Genomic DNA, 27,966 nt, shown 5'->3' with positions numbered 1-27,966 from the left:
ATATGCTGTTTCAAAATAGTTTAAGTACTGAGAATAGTAGTTTTTACATTTATCATGCCCTTGATTTACACTGAACAACAAAATATTGGTAATTTGATATTTTCATTATTAGACAAGTACAGTATTCTTAAATTATTGTAAATAAACTCTCAATTATCCATCGTCGCAATATCCAGCGCCCAAATGGGACGTAACCGGCAGTTCTATGCAATATCCAGTGTTGAGATATATTGACTGGCATGTAATCACTAGCCAACCGGCACTGTATTACTGTACTGTATCATTATTTTATTGTATTTGATGCTTAATTTTCATCATTTACTCATGGGAAAGTTTTTAGGATATAGGTTCGGCCCAACGCCGAATTCTGAGCCAATGGGGGGTACTATGCAATATCTGGCATTTTGCTTTAACCGGCATAGGGCTTGGCTGAATTATGCCAGATAACTGAGAGTTGAATGTATCAATTTAACCTCTGCGTGTATATTAGTTATAAATGACATTCAGTATTATCAAGTGAGGGGCCAAGCCAAGCCCATTTTCATTGAGATCACAAAGCCTGTCACAAGTGATTCTATCAAATATGTGATACCAGCAGCAACAACTACCACTGCTTGCACAGTCAGGTGGGTTGTCTTATGGTAGCTATATCCAGTATCCTGAAAATCTAGAAAATCCATCTACAAACTAAAGTAAGTAACATTCAGCTGCTAAGAGTAAGAGCAGATAATGGAGCATGCTGTTCTGGTTGCTCTCATTAAATGACTTCATTGTCAGGATATAATATGATTAAACAAACTGTCCTACCCTCTGGTTAGCATGCCACCACCAGTGCTCTCCTCATCAGCATGCCAGGTTTGAGCTGCCACTTGTGTGATGTGGTCGACACGGCAGCCACTATCACAGTCAGTTTCAGGCTATGTTTCTAAAATTTTCATGGTGTTGTGCTAACAGACACATGCCCTTTGTGACCAGGCTTCAGCTAACAGTAAACGCCCACATTTTGTGCTACATGTGTCCTGCACTAGAGCCTTATTTCTAGAGCTCATATATACAGAAGTCTCTGTGAGCTGCAAATAATTGTCTTATGATTCATCTCGCTAAAGCACAAAGCCAACGCCTTAGTTCTTCACATTGCCACATGCACATCACTCTTCACCTTGTCCTCAGCGAGTCAGACTAGACTTGAGCAGGGGGCGGTTGTAGAATTTTGTCTTTTCAAAGCCAGTCTTCGTCAATGGCTTGAGGTGAGAGAAGAGGAGAGGGAGCAGAAAATACAAGCCGCCCCGGCCTGGTGAGTCATGGCAGGACCTTCTAACTTCCTCTCTGTGCCGGCAGAGTTTGTGGTTCCAGTCTCAAGTAAAAGAGTCTCAACAGAAGCAAGCAGGTAGGCTATACAGTACTACATAAAACATTTACTTATGAACAATTTACGAAGAATTACACTCAAGCATGGGTCACAAGGTAAAGGATGAAGCTGTGGACAGTAACTGTCACTTGAGGTTTTATCACCATCGTCATAACAACATTTACAGCAACTTGGTATGAGAGGCTGCAGCCTGTAAGCAAAGCTAATAGGCAACATCCACCTCACTCCTCTACCCTGGGTAAGTGACCTCCTGAGTGCACCTATCACCATCTCAGCCCTGGCAAGGTAAGGTGCAGGCTCAGACGATGATCTCCCTGATGATGCGACGATTACGAGAGTTGGGAGTAGAGTAGCCAGACTCAAGGGACTCATCAAAGCTGATCTGGGGTTTGTTGTCAGGGCTGGCAACCTCTGGGGCAGCTGGATCATAATGATCCAGGTATGGGTCTGGCATGCCACTCACATCACCATCTAAGGGAAACAAGGGCAGAATATTAAACATGGTGTAGGACTGCATACTGTACTATTAGCTACAAATTAACCCTCAAGGATACCAGTATGCAAGAGATGCCTCTCCTGTAAAGCATATGAATTCAGTAAAAAATAATAATAAAAGAAGGAGTTAAATGATCTAGGAAGAAAAATGAATGCAAATTACTATGAAAACTGGAAGTTATTCAGGAAAGTGGTGCAGAAATGTAGAAGTGACAGAGGAAAGAAATGTGAAGGTGTGAAGAAGGTAAGTGGTAGATTATTAACACATGGGGATGAAGTAAGGACCAGATGGAAAGAATATTTTGAATGTCTGATGAATGGGAATGGAGACAGCAAAGCGACTGTTAACATGCCTGGTTTCTGTAGTGTACAGAGAAGAAATGCAGTGTCAGGAAATATATGCTGACAACACTCGCAGAGGCGAAGAATGCTGTGAAGCAGTTGAAAAATGGGAAAGCAGCTGGGGTTGATGAGGTGTATGTAAAGATGATTAAGTGTAGTGGACAGTGTGGAATGAAATGCTTGTTGGAGATATGTAAGAAGGCATGGATGAGTGAAACTGTGCCAGTAGAGTGGAAAATGGCAGTGATTGTACCCTAGTACAGAAATAAAGGTGAACATAGTGACTGCAAGAATTAACGTGGCATAAGTCTACTAAGTCCCCACAACAGGGGGAAGGTATATGGAAGAATTATTACAGAGAAAGTAAGAAAGATATTAGAAGTCCTAGTTAGTGATGAACAGGGTGGCTTTAGGAGTGGCAGAGGATATGTGGATCACATATTTGCGGTAAGGCAGAAGTGGAGAAGGCGTGTGAGATGGACTACAAGGTGTTTATGGCATTTATAGATCTGAAAAAGCATATGACAAAGTAGACACAGAAGGATTGTGGAAGGTTTTGTGCATGTACAGTGCAGATAGTAAGCTGCTAGGTGTCATCAAAGAGTTTTTATGATGGTAGTGAGGCATGTGTAAAAAGGGTAGATGCTAAGCGACTGGTTCACGATTAATGTGGGTGTGCAACAAGGTTGTGTGATATCCCCATGGTTGTTCAAGAGAAGTAAAAAAATGGGTAATGGAGAAAGGGATGGTGCTGATAATGAATGGTGATGGATGGAAATCTCAAATTTGTTGTATGCTGATGATGCAGTGCTACTTGCAAATACTGGACAAGAGCTTTGCAAATGTAACTGGGCATCGTGCCTTGACAGTAAATGTAGAAGATAGTAAAGTGATGGTTACTGAGAGAGAAGGTGACTCCCAGCGTGATGTTACAGTGAATGGAGAGGGACTGGAATTGGTGGGAGTTCAAATATCTGGGTACAGTAATAGAAAAGAGAGGAAAATGTGCAAAAGAAGTGGAAAGCCGAGTGACACAAGGAAGGAAAGTAGCTGGTGCTATGAAGGCCTTGATAAAAAAAAAAAGAGGCGTGTGTTGCTGCTGCATGAGGCTTACATGAAGGAGTGTTAGTGTCAACTTTAAAATATGGATGTGAGACTATGGAGTGGCATGAAAATGAAAAGTCAAGAGTCAGAGCAGTGGAGATGGGATTGCTAAGGAATGTATGTGGAGTACAGAGAGTGGATAGGATATGGAATAATGTGATTCATGAAAGATGCGGAGTGAAGAAGTCTCTGGACACCAAAATCGAAAGAGAATGGTTTGGTCATGTGGAGAGAATGGATGACAAGAGAGTGGTGTAGGTATATCTGAGTGAATTTGAAGGAGGGAGGAGGTGAGGTAGGCCAAAAAGAAGGTGGAGGGATATGGTGGATGAGTGTGTGAGGAAGAGATGTACTGAAGTTGGTGAGGCTAAGGGACTGACAAGAGACCGAGTTGGCTGGATGAATTTTGTGTGGAGAAATGCTTAACCAGGGATTTAGCACCACCTTTCAACATGACAGTGTTTGGACTGACTCTATCAGATAAGTACTGTATATGTCAAGCAACAGAACATGGCAATTTTTTTTTTTTTTTCCCCTATCTGATGAACCCAGGATTCCACAGGCTTGAATGATGAGTGAATGGAAGCATGCCCACTGAATTTGGCAAATTTGGCCTATCTGGACATTGCTTCTCCTCATCTTACCCTAGGGTGGGAAAGAAGGTCCTGATGATGACGATGATAATAGCAAGTATGATAATAAATATGGGCCAGTGGACAACAGGATTAATGTAACTAAACAAACTGAATAAACATATACATACATACAAGACTACAATGAGAATAAAATATACAAGGAGAGCACAAGCTATTAGTAACCAGATTCTGAATATACACTCACCAAGGGGGTCTGTGCGTTTCCTTGGTTTGTGTACTGCAGCATAGGGGTCAGCAGCAGGTGTGTAGTTGTTGCGGTGGTAGTCATCTTGGTAGCCAGCTGGAGGGTAGTGGGCATAGTCATCGTAGCCAGTGATGCCATAGCCGCCATGCACCATCGGGTCATACTGGTGGTAAGGCTGTCCTGGGGGTGGGCTGGAGTGGTGTGGGCCAGCTGGTGGGGCACCCTGGTGGGAGGGGTCACCACTGCCCTGACCCTTCACCTGCCACAGTGAGTCCTGGGAGTTCACTGATCCTCCATTATTAGAGTTGGAGTAGCTGTTATCCAAGTAGCTCACACCTAATGACAAAATATGGTGTTAGTAAGTTTATGTCAGACTGCAAAATATGGTTCCATTTTAATAAATCCAGGTCCACAATCTGATCGATAACAAATGACATCCTACACTCAAAAAATACAAAATAAAAGTACCAGTATATCTCAGTGAATCTCAGGGGCAAGGTGTTTACTGAGAGCTCAATAAAATCTGGCACTAGCTAAAACAGATATACCTGAATATATGCTGACAACATTTGCTATTGCAGCTCCTTGGTATGGGCCAAATAAAGCTACTGCAGTTTTCTCCTTTCATATGTTCTGTTTGTACTAGTCACATAACAGCTGCTGCGGTTAAATTTAAGACTACCAAAATTTAGCTATAGTAGGACTCGCGTACGTTTGCGGCTGTGGTGTGGCCCGCACCTGTGTACAGTGTTGCCACGTTTTCTATACCGTTATCTCTCTCTCTCTCTCTCTCCTGGCGGGAAATGTGAGCCACCCTGAGTACTTTTGATTCTTTTATAAGTTATTTATAATTGTGCTTTCATTTGTTAATTTGGTTTTGTTATATTTAGTGATGCCGACAATGCATTCAATGCATGCCCCTCTCCTGCCTCTCTCTCTCTCTCTCTCTCGCTCTCTCACCGACTGGGTGTGGAAGTGTTGCCGCTCGCGAGTGAATAATGTTTTTTTTTTTTTTTACTTCGGTATTGGCATATGCCTACTATTTTGTCCTACATATTAGCTTATGATTATAAATGTGATTATTCCTCGCCCTTAAAATTATGGTAAAAGCCAGTAAATGTGAGCATTTTTCCCTAGCAACACCTGTACAAGCTATGGTTGGGTCTACGGTACTTTATCTTAGGCCAGATGGGTGTGTAAGCGTTGCCACTCACAAGAATTACATGAATTATTTCTTTTACTTTGGATATTGGCATATTTCTTCTTTTTTCAGGCTCATTATCTTATATCCATAACTGTGATATTATTACCCACCCTAAAACTACGCTAAAAACCATTAAAAGTGACTACAATTTCTTTTAGCAACACTGTACAATATGTATGCCATGTTTCTGTGTTACTGTATAAATATTTTATGCATAATAAGATTACTGTTGATTCATCCATCAAAATACACAAGTGTAAGTTTTATTCATCTGAATTTATCGAATTTGTGATGCCTTGTACATAAATAGCTTCCGTTTCACATCGCAAGTTGGGGAAACGTGGCACCATTGTACACAGGTGCGGGCCACGCCACAGCCGCAAACGTACGCGAGTCCTACTATAACTCAACACATGTATCTTATAACATAAGGCACAGTACCATCCAACACTGGCCAAGACAGTATTTGTCTTATGCATCCCCTGCTACCAGTAATATAAAAATGATCTGTAGTTAAAAACTGAACATGCTGAGTACCCACCATTGTGTGTGTTGTGAGCATTGTTGGGGTGGGGGTTGTGGGGATAGTTGTGATACTGCTGGGAAGTGTAGATAGGTGTTTTGGAGGGATCATCCAGCCCAGTATCCACAGAGCCAGTCAGTCCCTTGTTGTCCAGTCCCACTGTGTAGTAGGGTGGGGGAGGTGCCTGCAAAAGTAAAGTTTAAATTTGTTAGTTTTTTGCCATACACACAAATAACAGTACAAACAGTGACTTGAGAAAAAGAAATTCATCATCATAATAATCATCATATTCTTCTTTGCTGTATTGTGGCCAGATGTCCCAATATGTACATGAAGAAACCTCTCATACTGAAGAGTATACAGCAAAATAAAGACCATAAAATATTTTTAGCTTCTCATTAAAGTTTCGGTCTTTACACAAATTTTTAAATTAGTCTCATTAGGAACAACTGTATAAGCCTGACCTGTTGAGAGACAACACGATGGGACACTTCCATGTCGGCAGTCTTGTTCTTGAGTTTGTTGTTCCTACGGCGACAACAGCAGCAGACAAAGATGAGGGCCACCACTGCCACCACAACGATGCACGCCACGATGATGGCCACAAGATACTGCATTGAGAGTGACTGGGATGGCACCGGTGGCAGAAATTCAACTGTTTCAACAAAAATAGTTAATTAGTTACAATTTTAATATTTTAATGCTTAATGTTGTTTCACTCAAAGCTGTTTCATTATTTAGTTGAAGATGAGATAACACCTTTTCGTTACTTAAATTTGTCTAGTTATCTATGAAATCCATCATAAAACTGCTTTGAAGTAATAAATGAGCGTATGTTGTCCTTTTAAGCCATCAGTCATGAACCAGAACATGCTGAACTTTACAAATAAGTGAGGACTGACTGTACTTCTCTATTTAAACTTCAGAATAAGAAATGCAGTGTCTACCTATCTATTTATCTTCCAATCCTAGATTGCCTCATGAGGAGCGTAGGAACCCAGGGCTAGGCAAGTTGGTCCTGACATTTAAGATGAGAGTGACTAGCCTCACTCATCCCTGAGTGGCATTACGTGAGCAATAGCCCCAACCATCCCTTGGATATAAACCTCCACTGCCTCAATCCAATTGGAGTGCCGCAATTATCCACTAAACAAACCAGGAATCATAACAGAAATGCAGTGAAAGGTGTTATTTAATTTTGGTTAAGACCACTCCAGAAATTTATGCAAAATTTATTATAGGTTCTTTCTTTCCTTCATTCTTTCCACTTCCTTCAGCCTGTGGGTGACTCTGCACTGAGTGACAAGCCAAATGGTTTCCTGTGCACCAGGAAACCATTTACTATGCTGGGTGTTAACCATATAACCAAATTTTGGCGCCTGGTGGTTTAGTGGGTAATTATTGCACTCCAATCGGATTGAGCCAGTGAAAGTTTATATCCAAGGGATGGTTGGGGTTGATTGCTCATGTAATGCCACTCGGGGATGAGTGAGGCTGGTCACTCTCATCTTAAATGTCGGGACCAACTGCCTACCCCCGGGCTCCTACGCTCCTCATGGGGCAATGTAGGATTGGATGATGATGATGATAAAGACTCCACTGATGGATTTTTCTCTAGAATGACTCACCTTTTTTGGCGACACGATATTTGCCACAGCTGGTTTCAACAAAGACTGAACAGAATCTAATCCTGACTGCTTCTATGTCCTGGTCTTTGAGCAGGAACTCGCCCTGGTGGTGTGAGTCTGTGCTGATAGGTACAGGACCATCCATGACTTCCCAGTCCATGCCCTCTTCTGGTTGCACTTCAACTTGGCCCTGAAGCATGAGGTCTGTAGGTACAACTCTGAAACTGAGCTTGTTGCTAGTGAGCTCCCAATATACCTCTTCTGGCTCAGGGATGGTGTCTGTATCCACCAGTGTCATACCTTCCAGAGGTTCAGAAAAGTCACTCTCTCCTTTCATGTTGGCTGCCTTCACCTGCAGTTTAAAGGCTGTCTGCTGGGGAAGTGGCCGGATAATACAAGGGTTATGGGTAAGGCAATCATGACTCATGCTCTCTCCAGCTGCAGTTTCAGCCCTGACATGGAAGGTAGTGTCTGCATAACCTCCATTGAAGCTCTCCTCCCATTCCAGCTTTATGAAGTTGGTTCCCTGGGAGACAATATGCAAGTTAGTGGGATGCTCTGGTCGCCCCTTCTCCTGTAGGGTGATGATGGTCTTGTGGTCACCTCGGCTGTTGATGCCCTTGCAGGTATAGCTCCCATAATCTGCAGCTGTCACACCCCGCACTGTCAGCACTGATGCATATACATCATCTCCAAGTGATGTCTCATTGGTGGCAAAGTGAACACCATCAGGCTCGATAAAGTTCGGTCCTAAAGACCACTGGAACCGTGGCTCAGGGAAAGCAAGCATCCGACACTCCAGTTCAGCATCCTCCCCGAGGTCAAAGGCAACTTTATTGGGCTTGTGAACAGTGATTGGGGAATCTGTATGAGAACACAGGAAAAACAAAAATTAGCTTAAACAATATGCACTAGACTACTGTAATAACAGTGTGAAGATTATTAAGAACATTATGATACTGGCCAGTGAATGCTATACTGTAGTGCAATACACAAAATTTTCAGCTACAGTCTTCTCCAGTAGAGATCACAAAGAACTTTTCAAGTCAACTTACGTTCAACCCTGATAAGCTGGGAGCTGGATACTTCTCTGACATCATTCTTGAAGACACATTCATATCGGCCTCGGTCAGTGGGTAGCAGCTGGTTATCGTTAATTCTGCGAGAACCTTTGAACTGCAATGTGGACTGAACTGTATGTGCAGTGTTCTGTCCCATGGACGACTGCTCCACCAATATGTTGAATAGTCCATCTGCAGGATTGAGTTCCTCTCCATCTTTCAGCCACCTGATGGATGGCTGAGGTTTCCCTTCAGCACGGCAAGTAAGGCTGAGGTCAGTCTTGCCTTGGCGGTAGGTGGCTGTGGGTGGCAGTTCCTCTAGGATACGGGGTGGCTGATGCACTTGAACCCTGACAGAAGCATGGGTGCCCTTGCCAAGACGGTTGGAGGGTTGGCAGTTGTATATGCCCTCATCACCAAGTGAAGCACGAGGGATGGTATAGTTGGCACCCAGTGTGAGGGTGGCATCAGTGTTCTGTCGCCACCAGCGGTATGTGGGCATGGGCCACCCAGGAGGGTCGGCACCACAGGTGAGGGTTGCCTGCTCTCCATACACTGCTATAGGTTCAGCAGGTGTGATAAATGTTTTGCCTGGAGCATGTCGTACTCTTACTGCCACAGTGGCATTACCAAAACGGTCACTGGGCTCTCCACCAGTGGGGTTAAGAATGTTGATTGCCCGGCAGATATAGTTACCTTGGTTGGCAGCAGTTACTCGATTCAGTCGAAGAATGTTTATGCCTGCCTGACGAAAGGAGTCATCATCCTCTTTAAGCCACTCAATTGTGACTGGGGCAGGGTTGGCTGTGACATTACAGGGCACAATCACATCCTCACCCTCGTCTACATCTCTACTGGGTGACACTGCCACTCTGGGACCATACAGCACATCCAGCGTTACCTCTGCCTCCCGAAGTCTGCCCAATCCATTGTCAGCCTGGCACACATAGCGGCCTGCATCATCCAGGCTCACTCGCTCCCTAACCAAGGTGTTGAGGGTGCCAATGAAACGACCGCCTCGGGTCCAACGCACATTGCTCACTGCTGGCTTGGCATCTGCATGGCAGGTCAGCGTTGCAGGACGATCAAGCTCTACTCTCAGTGGGTTCTCAGGTCCAATAGTGATTCTTGGATAGTCTGTAACATAAGAGGCCAATTACCACTATTGCGCTGTTAAAAGATACCACCATTACTTTATTATTTATAAACCATGGAACTATTAATGATGTATAAGATTCTTCTGGAGTGATGTAGTTAACACAGTCCAAATGACATACTGATATTGTATTTTATTTTTTGCCACTTACAGATAATAATGTTTAGCTCTGAAGAATATCCAAGCAGTAAAAAAGGTTTAGTGAAAGCTGTATGCAACTCCTCCAGTTCAGAAAACTCTCCTGATCTGAATTTAAAAAAAAAAAAAAAAATTGATGACAGAAAAAATATAGTACAAAAATATTTTGTACTGTATGTCTCCGTGCTTCATGCTTACAGTTAACACTAAGTGTGACAGTGGCCTCCATCTTCTCATTGTCGGTGAGTGCCCTGTTCCACACCACACACCGATACTGAGCCCCATCATCATCCTTCCCAGGGTTGATGGTCAACACGGAGGTGGTGGGGAAGTCACGGCCTCCACCAGGTTTCAGGACACTGTGTAACTTCTGCTCTGAACCAGCCCGGTACCAGCTGAAAATTGAAACAGGTCCACATATGACATTCATAACTACTAAATTGGATCTATCTGCTCTGACCCAGCCCAGTACCAAATGAAATTAAAATAGTCTCACAAATAAAAGTCCATCACTAGCAAACTTACCCTATCTTCTCTGACCTGGCCCAGTACCAAATGAAACTAAAATACAGTAGTCCCACATATGAACACTCATCACTACTAAACTGAATCTATCTGCTATGACTTGGCCCATTACCAAATGAAACTGAAATATTCCCACATATAAAATTTCATCACTACTAAACTGAATACTGTATAGGCTATACAATACCCTGAGATAGTAATACAGCAATCATTTTTTTTTTTTTAATAACTTATCATCATTCACTATCACTACCATAACCCTTCTTCCTACCTAAAGATGAGGTCTATCTATCTATCAATCTATTGCCAGACGCCAAAATCCCGTAAGGGGTGGCCACTTGACTTTGAGTTATTTGTTTCATGGGGAGGGGCACTAACCCTCCACCAACCCACTTGTTGATACGTAGGGAGCACGTATGGTTTGGTTATAGGGTTACCACTCAGCGTTGTAAATTGTTTCTTGGCTTACAAGAAACCATTTGGCTTGTCACTCAATGTAAAGCCACCTGTGAAGGAAAGGAAGGCAATAAGAAGTGACAGGAAAGATGGGAGAAATGGGAAGAGAGGAGGACAGACACAGAAAAAGAACGATAAAGGTGAAGGAAGAAGTAGACTGCACTACATCACGTGAGTGGATGATGGTCGCCACCACCTACCACCAAAAGATGAGGTGAGGAAAGAAAAAGTATAAATGTGGCAGAACTATCATTTGCATGCCCTGTGAAATGGACCACACAATCATTCACACATCATGAAAGTTGCTAATAAATATTCACGTACTGTATCTGCAGTCTCATTACACTACTCTGCGAGTTAATTAGTTCATTACACTTAACCAAAGTAAAATAATTATCAAACTGGCACATGTACCACAAGAAGATCAACAGAACAATTTACATTCAGAAATATCTGCATGTGCAATACAATATTTAATTTTGCAGAAATTTAATTAAAATTGTCATTTAAGCATTGTTGCAGGACCGTTGCTGTTGCTGTTGTAGTCCTAAGCTCAGTCGCATGTGAAGTGGACTGCAACCATATGCTGCTCTTCAGCAGTTCACCATCCTTCCGTTGGGGGATAGGGAGGGACTACTCACATGATCTGAGGGTCTGGAGAGCCACCCTGTGAGGAGCACACCAGGTCGATTGGCTGACTCTCGGTGGCGGTGGGTGACTCGGGCTGGAGACGTGGGCTGCCAGGTGGGATGAGGACGGTGAGGTTTACAGTGGTTGTGTGAAGGTCTGACCCCGTGCCTGCCTCCTTGAAGCGACACTCGAACATGCCATTGTCCCTTTCGTATGTGGCACGACTGATGGTCAGGTCATAGCGGCCCTCACTCGCCTCTAGGTCCACCCTGCGTGACATAAAACCATAACTATCACTGTCATCAACAGAATCCTTCCTACGCTCCTCATGCGGCAACACTGGATTAGATGATGAATGAATGAATGAATCAACAGAATCCTACTTCCCATTTCATCATCATCATCGTCATCACTTTAAATCCTATTTCTCACTACAATAAACTCTATACACGGGAAAGGAATTATCTAGAAATATGAGTAGGAAAGCACGACAGTAGAGAAAACTAACAAACACTCTCCATTACAGCACACCCAAGTACGATATAAATAACTAGCACGAGGACATTGGTGAATGTAGTCTATAAACTACCGTGCTTCTTTTCCATTTTATTATTTCAGCAGCACCTTAATCCTTTCACCACAACGGCGCCTTTTTTTTTTTTTTTTTTCGTATTCTTGCTTCCGCCAGGCGATTCTATTCAGCATAAGGAAACCTGATGACTAAAAAAAAAAACAAAAAAAAAAAAAAAACTCCCATCCTCCCTTTCCCAGTCCCTTCTCCCTAATTTTATCATCCAGTCCACCTCATCTCTTCCCAGTCCCCCGTCTTTCACCACAGGGTTCAGTACTCGGTCCCTTATTATTTATTATATATATATAAATGATCTAGACTTAAGAGTCAATAGCAGCATCAGCAAATTTGCCGACGATACAAAAATAGGGCGTATCATTAACTCGACTGACGATTGCCATAACTTACAAAAAGACCTCGATACAATGTCCAAATGGTCTAAAACTTGGCAAACGGAATTTAACGTTGAAAAATGTAAAGTACTTAACGTAGGCAAGACCACTGGAGACACTAAATACAGTTTAGATAACAAAGAAATTAGCAAATCGGAATGCGAGAGGGATCTAGGAGTTATGATTAGTAACGACCTTAATCCAAGGCAACAGTGTATTAATGCGAGAAATAAAGCAAATAGGGTCCTAGGATTTATTTCGAGAAGCGTAAGCAATAGATCATCAAAAGTAATACTGAAACACTATCTAGCATTAGTAAGGCCACATTTAGACTACGCAGTACAATTTTGGTGTCCTTACTATAGAATGGATATTAACTCGTTAGAAAATGTACAGGGAAGATTGACTAAAATGATACATGACGTCCGGAACCTGTCATATGAAGACAGACTGAAAAGATTAAGTCTGCATTCGCTAGAGAGGCGTAGAGTAAGGGGAGACTTAACTGAGGTGTTTAAGTGGATGAAGGGTATAAATAGGGGAGATATTAGCAAGGTATTTAAAGTAAGCATACAGGATAAAACTAGAAATAATGGTTTCAAACTAGAAAAATTCCGTTTCAGTAAGGTAATAGGTAGAAATTGGTTTGGTAATAGAGTAGTAGACGAATGGAATAAGCTACCTAGTAAAGTAGTTGCTGCCTCTTCCACTGAGAGTTTCAAGCATAGGCTAGATAAGCATATGACAAATAAGGGGTGGATATAGAAAAAAGAAAATCTTATAACCAATACTAATTCATAATTTTTCCTTTTCAGGTTACACTATGATAGTCTCTATTCTCCTTTCACACTTTCCTGTAAAATGTCCACGCCAGTTTTTCTATACGGCGTGGTGTTCTTTCTGACTTTTTCCTGCCGGCTTCGGCTGGAGGGTTTGGAGGGCGTGGGAGAGCCTTCGTCTTTGCTATCCTTATCTCATTCTAGTAGTTCAGTTACTCTTCTAGGAGCTGCCTAGCATGGGCCAACCAGCCTACTGCAGTTATCCTCTCTTCTTATGTTCTCTCCCCCTCCTCTCTTCCCTGCTGCCCCCATCTCTTCCCACCCCCTCCCCCTTTCCCCACCGTCTTCCCCTAACGAGTGCACTGATGATGATGGCTATTGCTAGGATGGGTTTATAACGAGGGGTATCGCCCTAGCGGAATCAGCTGCTGCATTACCCACCTCCCACACTCGCACTGCCCACACACAATTCCACGACGAAGAGAGCGTAGATAGTTACACACCACCACCTTGATGCCTAATAAAACTACAAGGATAGACAATAATAATAATAATAATAATAAAATACGTTATAATTACCTATTTCGACTTAATTTCATTCACAGCTGTTACTACAAGACCTACACTACCTACAAAATTTGATACAACGACAAAGGCAGCTTAGAAAATGTATAATACAGAGGCAACCAATACAAACGACATGACACTGAGCATACGCAACAAACGAATACAGTACTGTGTGTCAGTATCTATGCGTTCAGAGAGGAGAAAAGAAAGAAGGAAGGCAAGGACAGAGAAGAGAAGAGGAATGAAGAGAGGTAAGGAGAGGGGAGAGAAGAGGAAAGAAGAGAGGTAAGGAGAGGGACGAGAAGAGGAAAGAAGAGAGTCAGCTAGGAGAGAAGAGACGAGAAAGGATACAGGGAGGGGAGATATTCTAGTGACGTCCCTTATCAATATTCAGGAGCCACTAAGAGCCGCTGCCCCGCCCCGCCCCCTCCACCTTAACACAATCTCACCTCATCCTCTCCCCCTCCAGGTCACACACACACACACACACACACACACACACACACACACACGAGGACAGAATGAGAGAGAGAGAGAGAGAGAGAGAGAGAGAGAGAGAGAGAGAGAGAGAGAGAGAGAGAGAGAAGGGGAAGAGGCAGATAAGGAAGTCCACAAAAGGGAAGGGAGAGAACGACAGTAACAGGGAGAAGAAGAATAGAGAGAAGCAGAAAGGGATGATGCTGAGGATAAATAATGCAGGGAGTGTCGCGATGGGGAGAAACTTCACCATATTAGCATGAAACGAGGAAAGGTGGATACAAAAAGGGACAAGGAGAGGAAGGGGGATAGGGTTGAGGAAGGGGGATAGGGGAGAGGAAGGAGGGGAGAGGAAGATGATGGAGGAAGAAGACCGAGGAGGAGAAGAACGGGGTCTGTGGAGGAAAGGGGGAGGGGGAGGGGAGTAGCTAGTGTTAGGCAGGAATTCCGCCGTATTAGGAAGGGATAGGGAGATGCGAGGGGTGAGAGTGGGGTGTGAGCGGGTTAAGAATGAGTTCTGTGAATGGGGTGTGAGTGAGATGAGTTTAGTGAGTGGGGTGAGGGGCTCGGAGAGGGACGAGTGGAGTGATTGTTAGAAAGGGGTGAGTGGGATGAGGATAGGGGCAAATGAGAAAGGTGAGAGAGGTCAGAGGAAGGAGAAGAGGGGTGAGTGAAGTTGACAGGGAAGGAGTGAGGGACGTGAGAGAGAGAGAGAGGTGAGAGCTAAGAGAGGACAGAGGCAAGGAATGAGTGGGGCGGAGAAGGATGAGTCGAGGTAAAGGGGGCAATGAGAGGGGTGGAGAGAGGAGCACCGAGAGGGAAGGAGAGGGATGTGTGTTGGAGATAGGGTGAGAGGAGTGAGGAGGGGTAGAGAGGGATGAGTGGAGGTGAGAAGGGTCAGTGAGACAGGTGGAGACAGAGGCAGGAGTAGACTAGAGTGACGGTGATAGGGGTGGAGAGGACTTAGTGACAGGTGTGGAGGGAGAGGGATGAGTGGACTGGAGTGGAGGTGAGAGGGGTGAGCGAGAGGGGTGGACGCGGAAGTGACTTGGTAGCGGTGGCGGTGACCTCTCTGCCCGCCACTGACCCACACATTGCCCGCACACCACTGCCTCACCTTCCTCATGCCTACCTACGCGCCTTACCTACCTACCAACCAACTTCTTTCTTTACTTACCTTCCTACCTACCTACCTGCCTGCTTGTCTTCTCCCCCTACCAACCTGCATACCTACTAGTCTTCTCTACCAACCTACCTCTCTTCATTACTTTCCTACCTACCTATGTCACCTCCCAATCTTCCTACTCATCAACTTTCTCCACTTTCCTATCCACGTCCCTACCCATTTACATCTACCTAGGGTCCCTTCCTTATCTGCCAACATCAATACAATGTACGGAAAGTAGTTTTCTTTATCTACTTATTTGCCCTGTATCTATATACGCAAACTTACTTATTTAACTTTATAAAAATACCTGCAGCCGATGATTCTGTAATATCTAAATAAATTATACATATCTCTGCAAATCTATCCATCTACCTACACAAACCTATCTATCTACCATTCCTACTTTCAACTATCAATCTGCTTTCTCTCCTTCCCTCCAAGCTACCTATATTCCTACCTACCTGCCTACCTTCTTCTTAACACCCAACTTTCCTTCCTCCCTCCCTACCTCGTTTCCCTCCAAGGTACCTACATTCCCACCTGTTTGCCTCCCTTACCTACCTACCTACCCTCTCCTCTCCCTATCACCCATATACCTTCCCTCCATCCCTGCCTCCTTTCCCTTCAAGCTACGTAAATTCCTACATATTTGCCTCCCTTACCTACCTACCAGCAATGTCGGTGTCGTAAAATAATCGGGGTGCTGGGCAGTTTTGAATCCATATCCTAGGTGCGCTGTTCTTTGCACCTCTTCCTTGGCGATTTATTTTGCATATTACGTCTTCATAGTCTCTTCTGTGTTAATTATATCGTTCTCCATTTTACCAGCGACAAAGAAATGTCTGAGATAAAGAAATGTGTGAGATAAATCGCTTCACATTACCACTACAATTACGTATGTTACAAATGACCTCTTTACATAAGTATCTACTCGTACCCACCTACCTACCTACCTACCTGCCCTTCCTACTTACCTACATACTGGTACTCAGCTTTCTACTACTACCAACCTACGTCTCTACTCTTCCTGCTACCTACCTACCTACCTGCTTGCTACTTGCCCTTCCTACATACCGGTTCTCTCTCTCTCTCTCTCTCTCTCTCTCTCTCTCTCTCTCTCTCTCTCACTAATATTACGTTGACAATGGGGAAGGACGGCGGGGGTTAGTTTATGATAGTGAGTGTGTGGGACGAGGGAGAGGTTAGTGGTTAGTGGGATAGGAAGAGGAGAGAAGAGAGGAAGAGAGAGAAGGATGGGAGGATGGGAAGGGAGGAAGACAGAGCAGGATAGGAGAATGAGAAGCGAGGAAGAAAGAGGGATGAAGATGAGGGAGAGAAGGATAGGAGAATGAGATGCGAGGAAGGAAGAGGGATGGAGGAAGATGAGGGAGACAAAAGGAGAAAAGAAGGAAGATGAGAAGGGAAAATAGGAAGGAAGAGAAAGGAAGCGAGAGAGGAACATAAGTGGAGAGAAGTAGGAAGGGAAGGAGGAGGAAAAAAGAGAAGGGATGAGAGCGAGGACGCAAAAAAGAAGTGGGAAAGGAAAAAACAGGAAGCGATGGAGAAATGAAAGATAAAAAGAGCAGAAAGAAGATATAGCAAAGATGGAGAAGTACAGAAGAAGAATGAGAGTTGAATGGACAGAAAGTGGAAAGGAATGGAGAACAGACATGAAATAAGTAACAGAATAAAACACCAAAGAATACAAGGGAAGAGAGAATGGAAGATGGCAGGGGAGAAGCCAATCATTACCCCCTCTCTGAAAAAAATGGCGGTGACAATAGCAAAAGAGTTAAGATTTCTGATATCGTTGAAGGGTAAAAACAATATCTATGCAAAATTAAAATACAGTATATATAAAAAAAAAGGACATTAATTTCCAAAACTCGCAAAATCTCGGGTTCTCACGTGTAGCTGCGGTCGAGCGGCGTGTCCCTGATGGCTACGTTGTCCTTCTCGCCGTTGCGCTGCCTCATCCAGTAAATCTGACCCCCGGTGGACAGCAGGGCGGGGTTGTTGAAGCGGCACTTGAGCGTCACGTCCTGCCCCTCGCGAACGTCTGCCACTTCTTCGCGGTTGCTGGCTCCCGCTGCGACCAGGCCTGAGGGAGGGAGAGGAGGAGGAGAGTAAGATAGGGTACGTACTAAAGGGAAAGACATTCAGGCCAGGACATGTGCAAGATGGGTATAGGAAAAGATATATGCTGATATTTTCGTAAGTTAAATAAGGCACTAAGATAAAAACAGTAGCTAAGATAACTGACACTGTAGATAAGTGAAGAAGATATGTAGGCTAACAGCAGCAGCGAAGATAAAGCCAGTGCATAAATTAGATAACAATAGTAGCTAAGATGCACCAAAAGGGCAGGAAGGACGGGACTGAGAAGCTGACATGAGGGGTAACTAGTGTAGATGGGCAAGGTGTGGGGAGGAGGGGAGACTGAATCGTGGGGGAAGGAGGTGGTAGGGGTAGGAGGTGAGACACTACCGGAGTTAAGCATGAGGGGTTAGTGGTGTGGACGGGCTTGACTCAGGGGAACGGCGGGGGGTCTGATCTTAACGTGGGGTACTTTATGAGGGGAAGGGGGGAAGGGGATGGAGAAGGAATGGACGGATAGAAAAGAAGAGGCGGAATTCTGAGAAAGAGTTTGAGAAAGAGTTAGAGAGAGAGAGAGAGAGAGAGAGAGAGAGAGAGAGAGAGATTAGGAAGAGGTGGTGGTCATACCCTCAGATTTAAATAGGTAACTCCAACAAGAGCACAAAATTTAATAAAAACCCAGTACATACAACGCTAAATATAATGCTTCTCACACCAGGCGTTTCACTGCAGGACGCTCGCTGATTTCACGGTAACAGGGGTCTCATTTGCATACTCATGTTGCTGGCGGTGGTGCGGACTTTCACGATTTTGTTATTCATTATTCTCAAGGTAAAAGAATGGGGTGAGCGTCCGTCAGTGTAATTTATTCATCTTATGCAATGAAGAATGTATAGGCTTTATGATTAGTGGAACTGTGAAAGCAAATATGAGAGATGGACAAAGTGAGAGTCAGTGAGACCAAGGTCGAGAGAATGAGTGGAAAGTAGTCAATGGAAGGTGAAGTAACTTATCAAAGTGTGGAGTGCGAGTAATACGTGAGGAAGAGTGAGGGTACGTGGAAGGAACAGTGAAAATAAGTGGAAAGCAGAGAAAGATTCTGGAAGGCGGAGTGAGTGAGAGGAAGGTTGGAGAAACCCCCGACATAAATATCAACAGATCACCACTTACTGCCGTAATGATATCCCTCCACGAGACACACCCATAACGTTTTTCATCTCTCAAGGTGCACTGTTCTGTTTCCCTTCTTTTAACTTCTGGAACAATTCTCTCTCTGTTCTATTTCTAGTTTCTATTAGTTGTATTTCAGTACTTTTTTATTTTCTATCCGTGTTCTTTATTAACTTCTATCGCAGTTCTTTTCAAATATAGTAGCTTTTCTATTTCTCACCCTTTACCTTCCCTGTTTTCCCCGCCACCAAAACAACAATACACTTTCTCCGTTTAAACCTGAATATACAGTACGTTCCTCCCTTTGTACCATTAACACAATAAAACGCTAAACCACAATAATACACGTGAACTTAGCAATTAGGCTACTTATTTTCATCTTTATCCTACACTAGCAATTACTTATTTTCATCATTATATTGTCGTCTTTATCTTACACTCTGCTATTATTTCATCTTTCCACTGCCATAACGCTACGCAATACCGTCACTAACAATCACCATCATCATCACAATTCTAAACGTTATAAGCGTTCCTCTATAAGGACAACAACTACTTCACTATTTCATAATTTTCTACCACCAACGTAATCAGGATCACCACTATCACCATCAGCACCACCAATACTGTATATCCATCATCATCACTATCACCTTCCATCACCATCACTGTAACCACCACTCGCAAGCGGCAATCACCTCCAGACGCCACAAACAAGGCACTCACCATCATCATCATTTTCAGCAGCATTTTCTTCCTACAAGCACCATCAAGAAACCAGCTCCCTCGCTCACACCACTACAACATCATCAACTATCTCCTTAACTATTAATGTCAAAATTTAGGCAGCCACTCTTTACAAAATTACAAAAACTTGTCAAGCATTCAATCCCCAAGCACATTAATCCTATAAACTGCAGGGAATTTGATAAGTGAAATGGCTTAGTCAGGTTCTTAATGAATACTGCAACTTTCGCCATCCTGAAGGTTCGAGTTAAGTAGTGTATCTTACCACTGGATATAGTGAGAAGGCGAGACAGGTAAACTTTTTAAGCTTTATTCCTTGTCGTAACTATGATTTTTTTTTTTTTTTAAGGAAGGACAGAGAGAGGATAGTGCATAAATTTCCAATGTCTTGTGTACATTGTGCAAACAGAATCAGTAACGACTTGCAATTAGTTGTAAATTTGCCTGTGAGTCTCATCCCTGGTTGTTATCGGTACCGTCTGCAAATACATACAGTTTGTGTTTATTTTTCCTGACCTAATATTATAGTCTCCAACCAGCACCGTATGACTGATATATGTCAGCGGCTCAAAATTCAAACATGTCTATATATATGATGTGGAAAGATATATATATATATATATATATATATATATATATATATATATATATATATATATATATATATATATACTGGCAAGGCAAAATTCGAATGTATGTTTCGTGCGACGAGCTAAAAACACTGTAGTCGAGACAGATCAGATAAACAGCAGAGAGAAGACGAGTGGGTAAGTATGTGTGTGTGCCAAATCCTGAGTTAGCTTAGCCTGGGGGCCTCCAACAACCAACTTTCTAGAGCAGTAACCCCCCCTCTTTCTCCCTGCCTCTCTTCCCCGACAATGCTGCACCGCCATTGTTCCCGTGCGCTGCAAAACGGGAAACGGAGTCATTGTGCTGCCACTTTCCCCCGCCAGGATGATGGCTGGCGTGTTGTGGTGCGGGGTAAACAAACACACAAACGCCGCAGTGAAACTTGACTTTTTTTTTTTTTTTTTTTTTTTTTTTTGTAGCAAACACAAACCCGTGAGGATTTTTTTTTTTTTTTTTAATAGATTGTGCTATCCTTTTTCCATTCCTGTGGTAGTCTCAATTACCAGTATCTTTCTTCATTCTGGGACAAAAATTGGCATACTCTTTCACGGGGTCTGCTTCTCGCTTAGGGCACGTCCGTCACTATCCTACCTGACGCTGGTCAATGAGAAAATACCTACGGAAAGAAAAACATGCCATAACACAAAGCCTCTTCCAGCTTGTAAATATTAGCCACCACAGGACAGTGAGAAACAGAAGCGTTACAACTGACGAGAATTTTTATATCCACGACTGTAACGTCTTGAAACCGACTCTGAATTTAATGATATCTAAGTCACATCAGTCCCTCTATACCATCTCGAAATCGTGTCAAAATATTATGAGATCTAGGCAAACTACAATCCAAGCCAAAATTTACTTTATATCCAGTCAAAACACTGTAAAAAAAAAATGGTATCTTAGTACACTATCAGTCTCAGCCAATGTTTCTTTTACACCGTCTTATTACAGTGCCAACAAAACTGTTCAGTATCATCAGATTACTACTTTTTTTATCGTCCACGTAACCCTTTGACTGTGCTGAGTGTCTCATATGAACAAAATTACCTCTCTTAAATTAAAATAAAGTATACTAAATAACGACTTGCAATTAGTTGTAAATTTGCCTGAGTCTCATCCCTGGTTGATAGTTTTTAACATACTGCATCTCTAAATTCCTATATGCTACTTTCCACCTCCACATTTTCATCTCCTTCACAGCCCCCTTGTATATACAGCCTTACAACTCTCCCCCCTACCCTCCCCATGTTCCATGCCCCCCCACCCCCCTCCTGCAGTACAGTAGCGCTCCCCTCCCCCCACCCTCCCACACCACAGCAGCCAGGACAGCCCACGATTCCCAGACAAAAAGCGGAGTTTCCCAGCCGTGGCCAGCCCTCGTGACCAGGCTGCGGCCGGCCTCATACACACCAGTAATCAGCCTGCCTCATGCCGGGAGCAAGGCAGGGAGGGGGTGACCTGGCTGACCCTGCACCTGATTCCTGTACATGACCCGGTGACTGACCTTGCAAATGACTAGGTAACTCTGTAAATACACTGCATGTCTGCCTATCAGTCTTAAAGCCTTATCTCCATACAAATGAGGGGGTTCGTGTAGGTGGCCCTAAAAATGTAATATAATAATAATAATAATAATAACAATAATAACAATTTAGAATCCTTAAGTAACCCGGTAAATTACTTAAATGACCCTGTACCTGCCCCGCTAAGTGATAAATAGTAATTCGAAAAAATAGTCCTCTAAATGACCACATCACACACACACACACACACACACACACACACACACACACACACACACACACACACACACACAGTAATATTTCCTGTGATCCCTCCCCCTTAAGTTTACACGTTAATAATACTGTACGTAAAGAGAATCTCAATTTTTCAGAGTAGCAGACAACACTGCCACAGGTCTCCAAAAAAAAAAAAAAAAAAAAAAAAAAAAAAAAAAAAAAAGGGAGAGTCCATGTCCACATATCAGACGTTCAAAATATATGTCTAAGTTACATGCCTCTCAGCGTCATATATTCTGAGGCAAATTTTAGGCATCAAACTGTCATGGCTCTCAGAATCATACTCGTACTTTCAGGGGCCTCCATGTGCAGGTATGAGAGTATCGCCTTGCCTGCTTCCCACGCCACTGCCCACCACACACACAGGGAGTCACTGGGAGGGTAGGCTTCGAGGACACTTGTTACAATACACCCGGAGCGACACAGCCTTATCCTGCCATCGTATCGGGGTGTGGAGAGGTGGGGGTGCGGGGGATGACAGGGGAGAGATAGTGAGTGGGTGGGAGGAAGGTGGGAGAGACAGTGAGTGGAAGGAAGGCGAGAGAAAGAGGCAGAGAGAAAAAAGAGGCTAGTGTGGAGAAGACAGGAGGGAGTGTGGAGGCAGGGAGATAGTGCGAGAGAGAGTGGGAGGAATGACGTGGAAAAGAAAGAAGATGAGAGAGAGAGAGAGAGAGAGAGAGAGAGAGAGAGAGAGAGAGAGAGAGGAGAATGGAGACTGGTGGGGAGGGGAAAGAGTGGGAGGGGAATGGAGAGGGGTGAGGTGGATTGCAGGCTTCGGCACCACTGTTTCAATACACCCGCATCAAACATCTTTATCTGGCATCGTATCTCGGCGTGGAGAGGTGGGGGGCGAGGAGACGAGGGGAGAGAGGGGGGGGGGCTGAAGAGAAGGGGAATAGGAGGAGAAAGGGGAGGACTGAAGATATGAGGAATGGAGGGGGGAGGGGTAAACGGGAGAGGCAGGGAGGTCGGGAAAGACGGAGTGAGAGAGAGCGAGCTAGGCAAAGAGAGAAAGGAAGAAAGCAGGGTGGGAGGAGAGGAGAGGGAGGAAGGAGGAAGTGCGAGGAAAAAAAAGGAAAGACAAGAAAGAGGGGGCGCACTAGGAAGAAGAAGAGGGGATAAGGAAAGACAAAGAGAGGACGAGTGGAGATGAGGAAGGGGTTGAGCAATATAAGAAAGAGAGGGTTGGTTGGGGTTGAAAGGGGAGTAAGGGGTGTTATAGGGGGTTGAGAGAAGAAGGAAGTATTGGAGGAGGCTGAGAAAGAAGAAGAGGGTGGAGGTAGGTAAAGGAGAGAGGGAGAGGTGGGGGAGGAAGGGAATGTCTTACCATGAGGTGTGTGTGTGTGTGTGTGTGTGTGTGTGTGTGTGTGTGTGTGTGTGTGTGTGTGTGTGTGTGTGTGTGTGTGTGTGTGTGTGTGTGTGTGTGTGTGCGCGTGTGTGCGTGTGTGCGTGTGTGTGTGTGTGTGTGTGTGTGTGTGTGTGTGTGAGAAGGGAGGGTAGGAGGGGTAAGTAATCTGCTTGGTGGTGAGTGAGGGTGTCAGGTGTCCGTGTGCAGGGTGAGGGTGGGGGTCTGGGTGAGGGCGAAGGTGAGGGTGAAGGAAGAAGGGGGAAGAGGGAGTGAAGGGGGGAGGGTAAGGTAGAGGGGTACGGCTTAGGGTGAGGGGGTGATGGTGAGGGAGGCAAGGGTGAGGGGAGGAGGAAGAGGAGGAGGAGGGAGGAGAGGAAGGGCAAGTGCGAGGGTGAGTAAGGGGAAGTGCTGGGGGGAGGGTACATGAAGGAAGGCGGCGTGGAGTGGCACTCGAAGGGCCGTGGCACTTGAAGTCTGCGTGACCACTCGTCCCTTCGTCGCCACCCCCTACCCCCCTCCTCTTGACTCGGGGGGAGGAGAGCGGTGGGGAGGAGGGTGGATGCACTTGAAGACAGAGGGGGGCATATGTGAGTGGAGGAGGGGGTAGCGGAGGGAGAAAGGAGGGAGTAGGAAGTATGGGGGAGGAGGAGGAAGGATGCATCTGAAGGGAAACGTAGAGGAGGAAATGGGGGCAAGAAGAAGGGAGAGAATCGGGTATGGGTGAGGGAAGGGGAAGAGAGGGGTAAACGAGAGAAGAGGGAGAAGAGGAAGAGAAGTGTGGGGGAGGGGAGCAAGAGGGAGGAGAATGCACTTGACGGGGAGAGGGATACAAGAACGAGATACTGCACTCAAGGGTTATGTTGCAATTCCACGTGCAACCCAACACCACTGCCACTCCACCCTAACATTTACACCAAGAATAAACAACAAAGGCTCGCTGGACTCAACCTAACCTAACCTTACCTAACCTAACCCAACCTAACCTGACCCAGACTACCTTAACCTTACTGAACCTCATCTAACTTAACCTGTGCATCCCAAAAATAAATAAATAAATAAAAATCTGAAACATCTTTGATACGCCAGAACTTAGGGTAGACAGCCCTGGTAGTGAAGGGGTGAAACGGCCCATGAGGTGCGTGTGTAGAGGGTGTTGAAGGGCATGTCAAGGAGGTACTCATGGGACGGACTGATGCAGGTCGTAGCAAAGCTTAAGACCCCAACAAGATCCCTTTGACTTGAGTTCTTAAATCTGCTCTCTCTCTCTCTCTCTCTCTTCCTCCTCAAGTTCCTTTTCTCCTGCCCTCCTTATTCTTCCTTCCCTTTCTTTTTCAATTCCCCTCTTCTCTTCTCCCTCTTCCAGTTCCCCTTACCTCTTATTCACCTCGCCTCACTCTTCAGATACCGGTATCAACACAACAAATCTCTCTCGCGCGCGTACGTATATACACACACAACCTTGGAAACAAACAAATATAACGCACTCCTTTGAGAGAGAGAGAGAGAGAGAGAGAGAGAGAGAGAGAGAAGGGGGAATCCATACATAAAACATTACAAAAGACTACAAAGAAGGCAGAGGGGGTTGGCGTACATAATACAGACATCCAGGAATATGTAATGAGGCAGACCAGAGATACGGCGGAGGAAAACCCCTTCATTACGAGGCCCTGCTGTTCCTGCTACCGACACGGGATTATATAAAGCTAAAATGAAAGCTTAAAAAAAAAACTTCAGGATGGTGTGTGTGTGTGTGTGTGTGTGTGTGTGTGTGTGTGTGTGTGTGTGTGTGTGTGTGTGTGTGTGTGTGTGTGTGTGTGTGTGTGTGTGTGTGGAGTTTTATTCTGTTTAGTAAGAGTGTAGGATACCACCTTCAGTACGAGGATTTATTTTATTCTTTCCATCGCCACCCCCCCCCCCAAAAAAAAAATCATAGGTGAGTCCTCTTGAAATCTTGACCTCAATAATAATAATAATAATAATAATAATGATAAAAAAAGTTCCGGCCCGACTCTGACCCTATTCAGATACCTAGAGGAAAGTATCTATGCTCTCAGTGTACAGTATCAATATGTGGGTATAACTTTTCCCTAAGAAGGATGATGGGGCGACAGAGGAAGGCAGAAGTAACGTGAGCTTGTAAGGGATATGTTGAGATTAGGAGATGACGGATGGAGAGGAAGGTGGGGGAGGTGGGGGGGACGGAGAAATGGTGGGAAAAAGCGATGGAGAGACAGAGAGATGGGAGGGACGGAGATGAAGGAAAAGATGGAGGGAAGACGAGGCGAACGATGGATGGACGAAGAAATAAAGGCTAGGATGACACGAAAAAATTTGAGATGGAGGGATGGAGATGGAGACACGGAGGTTACCCGAGATGGAGAGGAGAGACGAAAGGAGGAAGAGATGGTACGGAGAGATGGAGGGAAGAGAGCTAGGAGGGATGGAGAAGGAGGAAGAGTGACAGAGGGCAGCCTAATATTGGGACAGGCCTTGGGCGGTCATGATAGTCACGAAGGACGGGAGGAAGCATGGGAGGGGGGAGATGGTGTGAAGCTTGAAGGAAGGGAGGGAGAGAATACAGTTAAAAGGAAGGAAGAGAGAGAATACAGTGAAAAGGTAAGAAGGGAGAGACTGTGTATGGGAAAGGGAGATAAGGAGGGAGGGAGGGTTCGAGACAAGAGGAAAGGAGGGAGGGAGGGTTCGAGACAAGAGGAAAGGAGGGAGGGAGGGTTCGAGACAAGAGGAAAGGAGGGAGGGAGGGTTCGAGACAAGAGGAAAGGAGGAAGTGTGATAAAGGGAGGGTGAGGGAAGGAGAAAGTTGGGGACTGGGAGGCAGGTGCAAACAATGGGGATAAAGGAGTACAAAGGAGTAAAAAGGAATGCAAACAGCAATAGCCCTGTTGGTCCTTTAGTGGCTGTTTGTTAATGGGAGGGTTGTAACTATAAAATATTCTATGAGCACAGATAGGGATAGAAAAGGAGGAAGACGGAAAAAATGTGTGGAGGAAGGTGGTGGAACAAGTGGAAAGGGGTGAAAGAAGGGGGGTAAGGAGAGGAGGGAGACGTCAAAGGGGGACACAGGAATGGAATAAAGGTGGAAGAGATGGAGGAACGGGATGGAAGGAGTGGAATGGGGGTTAAGAGAGGAGGGGTTAGGAAAGGAGACAGAGATGTGAAGGAGGGCTAGGAAAGGAGTGAAGGAAGAAAGGAAAGGAGTGAGGGTGGAGGGGGTGGAAGAAGGAAGGGAGGGGGGGAAGGGAGGAGACAGCCATAGCTCAACAAAGGGTGGCGGTGCTCACAGGAAGGCGGGGAAGGGGGGGGGGAATGCCCTCAGGGTCCCGCCTCCAGGATATTACTGGCGACGCAGGAAGGGAAGGGGAGGGGAGGGGAGGGGAGGGGGAGGGAGTGGGGGAAGGGAATACAGAAGGGGGGAGAAGGGAGTAAAGAAATGGATGGGGGAGGGACAGGGGAGGAATAAGAGGAAGGAGGGGTTGAGGGGGTGGGGACATGAAGAGAGAAGAATTGGAAAGAGGGAAAGACATAAGAACATAAGAAGAGAGGATAACTGCAGTACATAAGAACATAAGAAGAGAGGATAACTGCAGTAGGCCGGTTGGCCCATGCTAGGCAGCTCCTAGAAGAGTAACTGAACTACTAGAATGAGATAAGGATAGCAAAGAAGAAGGCTCTCCCCCGCCCTCCAAACCCTCCAGCCGAAGCCGGCAGAAAAAAGCCAGAAAGAACACCACGCCGTATAGAAAAACTGGCGTGGACATTTTACAGGAAAGTGTGAAAGGAGAATAGAGACTATCATAGTGTAACCTGAAAAGGAAAAATTAGGCCGGTTGGCCCATGCTAGGCAGCTCCTAGAAGAGTAACTGAACTATTAGAATGAGATAAAGATAGCAAAGAAGAAGGGGCAGGATAAGGGATGGCGAAGAAGGGGAAGGGGAAGAAAGCGTGAAGAAAGGAAAGGGAGGAGAGGAGGGGCAAGGGGATGAGGCTGAGGGTAGGAGTGATGAGCGGGGGAAGGAGGGAAAGAGACGGAGATTTAAGAGACAGATGGGGAGGAGTAAGAACAGCATGAAGAAGGGAAACAGAGCAACAGACGAAGCATGAAGAGAAAAGTAAATGGGCGAAGTGAAGAGGGGGGAAAGGAATGGAGCAGGAAAGTTTAAGAGTGAGAGGGAGTACGAGACAATAGGTAATTATGGACAGGGTGAGAAGACTGGAAATGAAGGAATAAAAAAATAAAGAAAACAGGTTACAAGGAAGGAAAATTAGATGGACATAAGGAGATGAAGAGGGAAAGAAACAAGAAAAAAGGACAAAAGATAATGAGGGAGGGAGGGAGAGACAAGAAAAATGGAGGAGGGAGAGGGGGAGTAGGCAGGATGTTGACGTCATCAACACCACAACCACTACCGCAACTCCAAAATACTACAACTACTACCACAGCCGAGTACCGCATCTACTACTACCATAACTAGCCGTACTACATCGACTACTACCATTAATACAACATCTACTACTACCATCACCACTACTACTCCATAACTGCATCTACTTTCAACATAACTATTACATCTACTATCATAACTTCTGCCACGGCCTCTACCAGTACCACTTCCACTAACTACTAATTAACAACTACCCTATCTAGACAAATGGGCAATGGTAAGGGGGAAGAGAAAAGGAAGGGGAAGGATGACGTGTTATAAATAAGAGGGGGAGGGGAAAGAAGGTGTAC

At 44.8% G+C, this 27,966-nt stretch overlaps 1 protein-coding gene across 1 annotated transcript; it reads right to left on the bottom strand.

Annotated features, from left to right (window-relative positions):
* Positions 1-1,656: 1,656 nt before the first annotated feature.
* On the bottom strand, positions 1,657-17,401 carry ed (hemicentin protein echinoid). Its single transcript, XM_080282625.1, has 9 exons — positions 17,334-17,401; positions 11,483-11,740; positions 10,059-10,255; positions 8,561-9,703; positions 7,506-8,369; positions 6,342-6,532; positions 5,892-6,061; positions 4,151-4,479; positions 1,657-1,840 (listed from the first exon to the last, which is right to left on the bottom strand). The coding sequence occupies exons 1-9, from the start codon at positions 17,399-17,401 to the stop codon at positions 1,668-1,670; spliced, it is 3,393 nt and encodes a 1,130-aa protein (XP_080138751.1). The 3' UTR covers positions 1,657-1,667.
* Between the last annotated feature and the right edge of the window lie 10,565 nt (positions 17,402-27,966).

Source organism: Coenobita brevimanus, chromosome 94 (genome assembly GCF_032717465.1).
Source record: "Coenobita brevimanus isolate Jiangsu-jjx chromosome 94, ASM3271746v2, whole genome shotgun sequence".
NCBI lineage: Eukaryota > Metazoa > Arthropoda > Malacostraca > Decapoda > Coenobitidae > Coenobita > Coenobita brevimanus.
This window is presented reverse-complemented; position numbering and strand designations above follow the sequence as displayed.